Source organism: Mustela nigripes, chromosome 3, assembly GCF_022355385.1.
Source record: "Mustela nigripes isolate SB6536 chromosome 3, MUSNIG.SB6536, whole genome shotgun sequence".
Lineage (NCBI taxonomy): Eukaryota > Metazoa > Chordata > Mammalia > Carnivora > Mustelidae > Mustela > Mustela nigripes.
The window spans coordinates 167,238,025-167,248,856 of record NC_081559.1 but is presented as its reverse complement, the minus strand read 5'-3'; the positions used below and the strand labels follow the sequence as shown (position 1 = coordinate 167,248,856).

Genomic DNA, 10,832 nt, shown 5'->3' with positions numbered 1-10,832 from the left:
GAAATGATAGGGAATGGAGTTAGGTCAATATAGTCATAAAATTCAACAAAATAGGTTTAAAAGTAGGATCATTTTTGAGCACAAGGGAAGAGCTCAAATTTAGAAATAAGAATTAACATTTGAAGTACCTGATATGCTTTAGATATAGTGTTCAGTATCTTATACCCATTATTATATTTAATCTTCACAACCCCCTGTATACTGTATTATCATCCTCAGTATCATACACTGAGACTGTATTATCATCCATTATCGTTTTAGGGGTAAGGAAACTAATCTTAGAAGAATTAAATATCTTACTCAATGTAATTCAATTTTGTTTAATAGTATAAGAATTAAATATCTTACTCAATGTAATTCAATTTTGTTTAATAGTATAAACAAGAAATAAGCAAAAACAAAGAGAAAGCAATTTGCCCCCCACCTTAACTACTACTGAGCAGTTCATCTAACCTCTGATAAGCAGAGGTTGTCACAACTCTCTAATCACAAAAATAATCACAGAAAGCCCTGTATCTTCTAGTCACTGCTCAGTGGAGGTCATTTATCAGCTTTGGCTACGAGGATTAGTCACCATCCATGTGCCATTGGGTACTTGAGTCATCACATATTGATTCTCGCCATTCCTTTCCAATCATGTTCTGAGTTTCTGAGAAGATATGTAAAATACATGTTCTTCCTGAAGTTGTAAAAGCTGAGACAGAGAGAACTTTGCATTTTTCACTCATGTAGGAATCAAGACTTCTATGGGGAAAAAGAGAAGAAAGAAGACAGTTAATAAATGCAAAGCAGTTTATATGCTTTTTCCCATAATAAAATCTCATCTCACTGGGTCTCCACTGGAAATCTTTCTCCATTCTGGTATGAGGGGAATGTTGGCATCTGTATTTTTACTTGTTACAGTTTCCAGCTGTTTGTTTTCTTTTATTACTTGGGTACTTGTAGAAGTTATCTCTGTTGTAGAATTAACAAGTAACCTCACCCTGGAAGGTATTTCTATAATGTTTCTTGAATGGTTCTTCAGCCTTCCCACTGGGTGACTAGGACTATTGGGTACTATTCCACTGCAATTTCTGGGATTTGCTTTGTAGTATATGGGTCCTGATCTCCTATGCGACTCTCCAGAAAGTGAGGTCTTGGAACCTAGGCAAGAGAACCTACAGGGGAGGGGGATACTTCTATGTCTTCAGATCTCATAATCAGGAATCAAAGTTGAATGAGTTAGACAGTCAGCTGGATCACAAATATTTATCAGTTGCTCCCTATGTGCCAGAAAAAGGGGGTAAAATGATCAATAAGACAAATGCAGTCCCAGCTCTGGGGAGGCTCCAATCTAGTGTGAAAGACCAAATTGAAATAAATTATTTGTGTTCACGTTAACAGTCTAACTCAGATGTTAGCTCCATGTATGGAGCAAGAATGATTCTTCTCATTCATACTGAAGAGGTCACTTGCCCAAAAGCATGTGTTTTGCTGAAAAAAGAGGGATTTTATCTCACAGGAAACACCATTTCACTGCAGACCTCTGTACTTGCTATATCTTCCTGAGTTTCTCATAGCCACACAGCCACAAGTTTCCTTTCTCTTCTGACTCATCTCCAAACCTCTCTAGCTCATCTCTATTCCCAGATCTTCCCTTGAGTCCCTTCTCTACTTTTGTTATGTGGAACAAGGTAATTCTGTCTGAGCCCTTTCCAACTTATACATAGCTACCATTTTAAAAACTGTCTTAGATAGCAAGACATCCACCGATTACCAGAAATTTCTCTCGTCAGAAGGCAGGGGGCTATTTACTTATGTTCTTTACCTACATATATTTCTCAACCCACTGCAGTGTCTTCCTCACCCCACCCACTGCGGTGTCTCTACCTCTTTGTAGTCTTTCCAGTTCATTTGAGAGTTACCAATGGATATTTCCCATGTACTCACGAAGTGCCGTCAGTCACCAGGTGATTTCCTTCATCTTCTTGTTTTTCTGTTTTAGCGCCCTGTGGTATTTCCATCTGTTGTGGATACCTTTGATGCCTACATAGTTGAGTGAAGGGGTCTTGGCTCTGCCTCCAGGGATTACAGCCAAGTGCTTCCTTTTAGACATAGCTGCCACTACCATAGCCCTCCTGGTATTCTTGAACCCTGAAACTGCCAGAGCAGAGCCATCAAATATGATGTCTTTAGAATACAGAATGTGTTTCAAGAATATATCTAACATAATACGTGCTGAATGACATTGTGTTCAGTATGCAAGGGAGGAGAATGCTTTCTCGCCCCTTTTGCCATCATTGAGGTCTGTATGAATACTAGAGGAGTACTTGATGGTGTTTTTGAGAAATAAACTATGTATATACATACATAGCAGTATGTATAACAGGCAATATAGCAAAGGACTAAACATAGAGAATTCATCCTAAGTATAACCTGAACAATCAGATTGGATGTTTGTTAGTGGATGGGAAAACCATACTGGTGCATCTTTCCTTAACATTAGCTCTGTTTTAGAAGATCATAACATGAATCCATGAAGGCCATGGTTAAGAGGAGAAGAAGATCCATCTTAGTTATAGATGCCATGTTGTTCCTGTCCCCTCAATTTAAGAAATGCTTTCTTCCTATTTCCCTGTACTGAGACATTGCTGAAGGCATTATAGCTTGGAGGGATATGAATGTGGGCCCCATATTTAGACGGATTGAGGATCAAATTCCTGCTCTGCTACGTAAGGGATCATAGATCTTGGGTAATTTACCTCTATGTGCTACAATTTTTCTCATCTGAAATAATAATACGCAATTATGGGGGTGCTGTCAATGTTAAATGAGGAAATTAATTTGTTATGGGTTAGAAAATGTTATGCATTATTATTGTAGCATGTTCTTATATCTAACCCATTCTTTAGAATAAATTTTGTTTCACCCCAATTTTAGGCAGACTCACCTGCCAAAATGCAACAGATGTGGCCAGTTATATAATGGTCAGATACTAAGTAATTGAATTAGCTCATTCACTCATTCATTTATTCTCTCATTCCTTCAACCAAAATGCATAGTAAGTGCTGGGAAATCAGTGATGAAAGAGCAGATTACTTTATGAGCTCGCAGCTAGAGGGGGAGATGGACCAAAAAAGAAATAATTAGAAAAGCAGTGTGAGAAGTACCATTATGGAGATATGAAAAGAAGGTTATTGAAACACATCAGAGAGAGTCACTTATTGGGCCTGGAGAAATTAAGAAAGCTTCACAAAGGAAGTAACAAAGACTAGCTGTTAGGAGAGATTTAGGGCCTCAGGTTCCCATATAAATGGTGTTCCCTGTCTCACTGGAAATTTCTGGATGAGGCTAATGTTTACTAGGACTATTGTAGATAAGAGATCAGACACTTAAAGCATAAACCTCCCTATTTCAGAGCTCTAGTAATGGAGGAAACACACACACACATACACACACACACACACAGATACAGAGCTTTCAAGATCAAGTTGCCTCAGTCAGTATTCAAGTGAATACAATTATTTAATTCTTTAGAATTTTTTTTTTCCCGTTTTGGAGGTGTGACAGAGGGATTTTTTTCTTTTTTAAATATAGCCTGTTTTTCAAATTCCTTCCTAAACTCTGAAGTCTCCTAAACTGCACCATTTCTGAATAGTCAGGAACAATGACCCACCATTAATGCCTTTGGTTAGGTTCAGGTCCTTGGAAGCTTACAATCTTTAGCATATCACGAGGAGCCTCAAATGCACCCAGTGTCTTCTCAACTGAAGTCCTAAAACATATGAGTTCATTGTACATGCCCCTCTGTTTTCCAGCTACTTAAAATTCATCTTAAGACATCTTTTTTTTTTTTTTTTTCCCCAGAATGACATTAATACTTTCAGTGTCATGGTTTTTGTTTCTTTGTTTTTCTGGAAAAGAAAGAAATCAGTTTCTTTTACTGTCTCTCTGCCCCCTCTCCCTTTTTTGTACTTGCATTTCAGCTGTCCTTTCTTGGTTGTCTACTTTTCCCTCAGGAAATTGTGAATTCCTTCATTTCATTTGTTCAGATTGGAAAAGTTTATATGAACAAGCACATGTAGATTCACACACACCCACATCCCATGGAGGAACAGATTTTTAAATCTTGGTTGTTATAAAACACAGAAACACTTTAATAGAAACCTCTCTACTCACTGTTGTGTCTTCTGCTGATTTTCAGCTATATTTAGTTTTTAACAAATCACTTAAGGTGTTGGTTTTGGACTCTCTTCTTTCCAGGAATAATTTTCAAAGCAAGCATTGTTGGAAAATGTTCTTAGACAATCTGGGCCTTGCCAGTTTACTTCATCCTTATGGGCCCTGAAAAACTCTATTGCATGGGTTACCTGCCACTCTTGTTGGTTTCTTCCGTACAGGGGAAAGATTAAATCACTTTGGTGGTATGACCTCGCTTTTTAATCAGTTGTTTTACTTCTCAGTACCATCACTTAGTCTGCTTTACAACTGTGAATCAGTGCAGCTGGAGCCCTTTTGGAAGCCTTTTGGATGGCTCGGAGCTTACAAGGACAGGCTTAGAATCAGTTGGCCAGAGTTTACACATTGGCACCATCCCTAGCTAGCTATGTGGGTTGTGACCACTTTGGCATTCTGTGACTCAGTTTTCCCGTCAATAAAATGGGATTAAACATAATATCCACGTTTTGGGTTCATTAGGATAATTAAATGAGATCGTGTGCAAGTAGTATGTGCACAGACCTGGAAAGTATTAAGCCCTTAATAAATGCCATTGTTTTTATTCCTCACGAGTGACAAGTCAGACAACAGAAGGAAGCTGCAGAGGCAGTTCAAGGACTTTATTGCTATGTTTGGTATTCTTTGCTTCCATTTCTCTCAGATCAGAAATTTGTTGTTTGATATGGAAAAGACTGATTAATTTTGGAACAATTTTTTATCTCTCAAGGAGATCACATTTTTTTCTGGAATTTGTTTTGCCCTCTTCTCTAACGTTTCCCTACACACCAATCTCTAACCTTATTGCCCTTTACCCATTGACCTGTACCCTGAGAACACAAGAGTCAACATCTGTGGTTTCTGTTTTTATATCATGACTACAGTTGAGAAGCTCCATTCCTGAAAATCCCTCCCAGTTCTTGATGAAAGCCTCTGCTCGTAATTCATGTTTTCTGCACGCACTTAGTAAAGAACTTAGCGCCATAACCTTAATTCTATAATTATCATCTATTCTTTATGTTTTGCTGATCCTTTTGTGCAAATGTTTACACTCTACATGTGGAAAATTATCTTTGGATAATTATTATTTCTTACTTAATAGAAGCAGAGATTTAGCCCATACAGCCCTTTCCTGGCCCATTGACACACCTTATGTATGTTTATTCTCAAAGAGTTTTCTGGTGCAGCCACAGGAGACCTTATGGGGAACTTCCTTACCACGGTTAAAGATAGCCATAGCAACACCAAAGAGGTCCTTGTGAAATCTAAGATTAGGATGTACCACAGGAATTAATAATTCTCTGGCCACTGTCTTAAATTGTAACCATACTGTTTTTGTAAGGAAGTTGCTCAATTTATGTACATAGAGCACACAGAGCTATATTCTGATCAGGACACAGTTTTATTTAAAATCCGTATCTCAGGAAGTACTCAGCTTATTCTGCTCAATATACACATGCTGTCTATATACCTTTGAGTGACAAGTTACGAATTTTTTTTTTTTGCTAATTTTACCCTCCCTGAAAATTTTCTCCAACTCCTTAAAGTCTAAGTGAATACAATGAGAGAACACCATCTCTAGAAATGGTTTTTAATATCTTTTTTCCAGAGTCGAGAATGATTTTTTAAAATTAATGTTTATACAGTTTTATCCTTCACTAACAAAAATTATTTTACTGGACACCATGCCAATTTCTTTTTAGAGTTCCCCAATTAAATAGTAACTTTAAAAACATACTGCTAGTTTGCTAGGTTTTAGTAGGTCAGCATGCACAGCGAAAGTGTATTAAGGTGGACTGCTCTATTTATTGATTTGCCCTGAATCTGCTGAAGGCTGGAGGCAATTGTCTGCAGAAGGGGCGGGAGGGCCATACATGATCGAGGTCATGCGCATCTAGCCAATTTGTAAGACGATCCGATCCGCTGCTCCAAGCCTTCAGCAATCCTTAGCATAGGGGCACACTCATGCATTCCTGTCAAGTCATCTTGTGAAAGGCTGCCTGCTTCCAGCTTGGCTTGGATGTGCAACCTTAATAAAACTCACTGAGGTCTGGGAGAAAATAGCAGATCTGCTGCAGATAGGGTAGGGGAAAGGGTCTAGAATATGTACACGCAGCTGATTCAGGCAGGCTCCACGCTGGACGGTTACACAGAGAGGAAACAATAAATCTCAGCTACTATGCAATAAATATCTCAAGTTTTAACTAAGGAAACTACCATTACAATGAAATAAAAAAAAATAACATTTTAGAGCAAAGCTAACAAATGGCTAGTTTTCTGTGATTCTTCTTCAAAAGCTTTCTTTGAGGGGGAAAAAGTCAAACAAACAAGCAGTTTTACCTAAAATAAAAACTAGTTTAAAGGTCAGAAGAAAGGAACAGGTTTTGCGAGAGGCACGGAAAGAGAGTGCTGGCAGTACAATGACAGTTTTCCTTTCCTTTGCTTTCCTCGCTGCCATTCTGACTCACATAGGGTGCAGCAACCAGCGCCGAGGTCCAGACAACGGTGGGAGAAGATATAACCGGATTCAGCATGGGCAGTGTGCCTACACTTTCATTCTTCCAGAACACGACGGGAACTGTCGTGAGAGTGCGACAGACCAGTACAACACAAACGCTCTGCAGAGAGATGCTCCACACGTGGAACCAGATTTCTCTTCCCAGAAACTTCAACATCTGGAGCATGTGATGGAAAATTATACTCAGTGGCTACAAAAAGTAAGTGATTGCTTTCAGTTTCTAATTGCAGAGCCTTTTCCGTTCTTGCATCTCTGCGAACTTTCGAGTTCCTTAGGGGGGCATTTGTGTGTTTACCTTTTGCTCCTGGGGGGCAGTGTTTGCAAATCCAAGCCTGTTCTCTCCCTGTGACTTTATGGGTGAGCCAACGTTTTCAGGCTTGTGCAAGCCTCTGAAGTTATGGTGGCAACCTATTATGTGCTAGCAATGGCACATTTTTGGTTTCCTTTTATTTGAAATTGAGCTTGATTTTTCTGTCAAAGCCCAACGTTAAAAAAAAAGAAAAAGAAAAAGAAAAAGAAAACGTCTTGAGACAGTCAGTGAAAAAAGAAAATAATGGCAGTACTAGTTTAGAATCAGATGGATTTTATACCAGGAAATTTTCTGCAGCTAGGGTGAGAAGTCATCACCAAATACATTTTTTTCTTCACCCTCTAGTAAAGTTAATATGAAATGGGAGTATATGTGAAATATGATATGTGACTGGAGAAATTGTGTATATATATATAAAAAGCAACTTAATTTTAGCAAGTAGCAGAGTAGTAAAGGACAGATTTCTGTCATATACTTTTAGCATCTTTGAGGAAAAAAAATCTGGAAGGTAAATTTTAATGTGAACTTTTTAGGAAGAAGTTGTTTGCTGGGTGTGAAAGGGGAGATTGAGCTGGTGGTCACTGTTGCCAGGTGTGCACCTGCAGATTTGAGCTGAGCACCACATGGGCTTTGCCATCTTCCTGAAATACCTCCTTTTTCAGGACATTGTAGTTACTAGCAGTGTCATGTGGGAGTCTAAGTATCCAGATGAATACTAATGTTGAGTATGCAGTTGATCCCCATTTATAAAAATCAAAATGAACACTTTATTCAGTTTTTCTCAATAAAGCATTTAAAAGTTTCTGTTGAAAATATGTCTGTTAAAATATGAGCACACTTTGTGCAGTTCCTTCTCTCTTTGCTCTCTGTTTAATTGAGTAACAGGTAAACAGCAGATAACAAGTGTCTTCAACTATGTCAGTGGAAGGGCGGCAATGTCAGTTTTTGAAAATTATTTTCTCCCACTTATCTTTGCTAAAAATTCATTTCGTGCATAAAGGTAGGAACATAGCCAGTCCACTCTCCTTTAAGTAAGTCTGTTAACAGAGCAAACCCTTGGAGAAGATAAGGAGAGGACAAATGCTTTTATTTTTTCCCCTGTGTTGTCACACTTACTTTGAGCTTTGCCTGCTGAATCATGCCAAGTAACAGTTATTCTACTTTTGTCCGCTAGGGACTGAACTAAGATCACTGATACTTTATTTGACAAATTAACTGAAACTCGGTAGAGTCAGTTTCTAAACCTGAAGTTGTAGTTAATCTTTCTATTATAGACACAGGTGAAAAAGACCAATAGGGACAGAAGAATAGGAAGCAAACATAATTCTGAAGTCTTTTGATAATTATAGTTTAAATTTCAGGCATAATTATAGCAGCAGTTTTTTCTTTGGCAAAATTTATTTTTATAGTAAATAAATTAATTTGGTTGAACAGTTTTTTACTATTGTCAGTATACCATCCATACAGCTTAAATGAGAATTCAATCGTTATAAATTAGTCTGGATTCTTTGAAGGGGCTGGGGAGGGAACTTTAGTCCTAAATTGTCCTGAATGAACTGGTCTACCAAAAATGTAATATTTCGTTTACTTAAAACATATAGTCAAAATGGTGATTCAAGCATAGTAATGCATATTTTTTTATTGCTATGCAATTATTCAGCAGCGATAGGGTATGATTCTATTGGGCTTATGTCATGCACAGTTCGCATGTTGATTTATTGTATGACATAAATTTGATTTTTGTTTACATTGTTCTTGATCAATGATTATGGCATAGTTTTCAGATTATAGCCAAGCATAACTATGAAATGTTCTTTGGTTACATTGACTCTTGCTAACGTGAATCTAGCTGATTATATGCAGAAAGTGTCCCTGTTGGTATGAGTCAGAGCAGTTTGGCTTGACTATTGTCTGTTTAAATTTGCATATCTTTTGTTATTGTTAATGCGATTGGTAGGAGGATCAAGAAACCAAATAAATTCTTTCAGCAAAGAACTTGTTAAAAAGCTCTCTCAAGTTTCCCTTAATTAGAGGGTTTTTTTTTTCTTCTTACTTTAGGTTCTAAATTTCTTGTGATGTATTTATTTTGATAATTCAAATGGAAATCTTTTTACTGTAACTATTTGGTTGCTTAGTCCTGCAAATTGTACTAATTTCTATTTTAATTCTAAATAGTTGTGTTAGCATAAAAAGCGATGCACTGCAGAATCTGAGGTTATTGGTATAAATGCAGTTAATTCATCTATTCAGCAAAATAATTAATCAAAGCATGGTGATTATTATGCAGCTCATGGCATCACTCTCAGGAAAGTTTTTGGTGCAGGATGTGTGTTATCAATGCTAGATGCTGATAGATGATAGTTTATGTTAATCTGATACATTCCATGAAATTTGGTAAACTGGATTCTCTTACAAATATTTTTCGTAAGACACAGACTTCACTAAAAGTCACTTTACGAGACTTACACTCTTGAATCTCATTTCTCAACTTTTCTGATCTTGCAACTAAACAAAATGAGAAGTAAAATATGCAAGGGGGCAAATGATGTGTTGGCCACTGTAAGTGTTGGGACTTATTATGGCACCTGTCTCTTGATATGATAGATTTCTTTCAAGGAAATCAGCTTTGCATAGTAACCTGTCAATGAACACAAATTGTGAGTTAGGTTGATAGTATTATTCTCGCTTATCAGATGGGGAAGAAGTTTATAAATAATATGCTCAAAAATCACCATTTTATTGGGTAGAACACCTGGGCTATATGTCTACATTTGACTTTCTTCAATCATATTGCTCTTTTCAGAATGTTAGTTAAGTATACCAAATACCTGAGAGGGACCAGATATTAAGAAGACAATAAGTACAAATGGCTTTTGTGTCTTTGCCACCTTCTTGTGATTCCTTTCTGTCTTTCTGTAGCAGAGAGATGATATCTAGTGGTTGATGTTACTTTAGATCCCATGCTTCTTGAATTATTTTCTTTCTCCTGTGTAGAAGAAATTCACAGATATGTATATTTAAATACTCAGATTTAAGACATATAAATTCTAGAATTTGGGGCAATGCTTAGAAAGCCTTTTGTCTTTGGCAAATGATGTCTTTTTGTTGTTGTTGAAAGTATAAATAAATTTAGTCAAAAACATGCCTTGTAACAGACAACAAAGGTCTGTCTACTGTAAATATTTTACACTAACTAAAATTGATGAGTTGATGATTATTTGTAGAAAATGTGTTCTGAATTGCCATCCAGACTATTTTAAAGTATGAAAAAGTTTTACTGAAATACTTGGGTAAATGTTTCTATTGACAGCATTTTTGTTTTTTTTTGTTTTTTTACTAAAAACAACCTCTACTTATATTCTTTGTTTCAGAGAATTATGATGATCTTTATAAAACTCATGTATTACAGATATTAACCCATATAAATATCCACTAGAATGTGACCTCCATGAGACCAGTGACCTTGTGTGTTTGTTTGCTGCCATATGCCCAGGGCCTTAAGCAGTGTATAGTCATAGCAGACAGACAATAAATACCTGTTGAATGAACAAATAGATGCATTGTCTACATGTTACAGTCTCTAATTTACCATGTACTATTAACAGTTCATTTTGGATATATAATTTACCTCCCTAAATAGATTATAAGTTATCATTTAAGCAAAGTACTACATCCTGTAATTACTTTTGTCCTGATATTAATCAAAACGATGTTGCGTCTACAGTAGGTGGTTGTTAAAATTATCTAGATTGTACTTAGCCAGTGATCTAGGATCTCAAGAAGTTCTGGATTCACTCTATCTTGTCCACT

At 36.9% G+C, this 10,832-nt stretch overlaps 1 protein-coding gene and 1 long non-coding RNA gene across 3 annotated transcripts in view; one reads left to right on the top strand and one right to left on the bottom strand.

Annotated features, from left to right (window-relative positions):
* Positions 1–348: 348 nt before the first annotated feature.
* On the bottom strand, positions 349–6,749 carry LOC132014235 (uncharacterized). Its single transcript, XR_009403245.1, has 3 exons — positions 6,663–6,749; positions 1,930–2,139; positions 349–744 (listed from the first exon to the last, which is right to left on the bottom strand). It is a non-coding gene; the product is annotated as an uncharacterized LOC132014235 (long non-coding RNA).
* Positions 6,041–10,832, top strand: part of ANGPT1 (angiopoietin 1) — a 251,353-nt gene continuing 246,561 nt past the window's right edge. The window contains exon 1 of one of the 2 annotated variants that reach the window (XM_059395044.1): positions 6,041–6,911. In XM_059395044.1, the coding sequence (XP_059251027.1) occupies positions 6,615–6,911 (297 nt within the window). In that variant the 5' untranslated portion in view covers positions 6,041–6,614. The remainder of the gene's footprint in view (positions 6,912–10,832) is intronic. The other variant, XM_059395045.1, reaches the window with a different exon arrangement.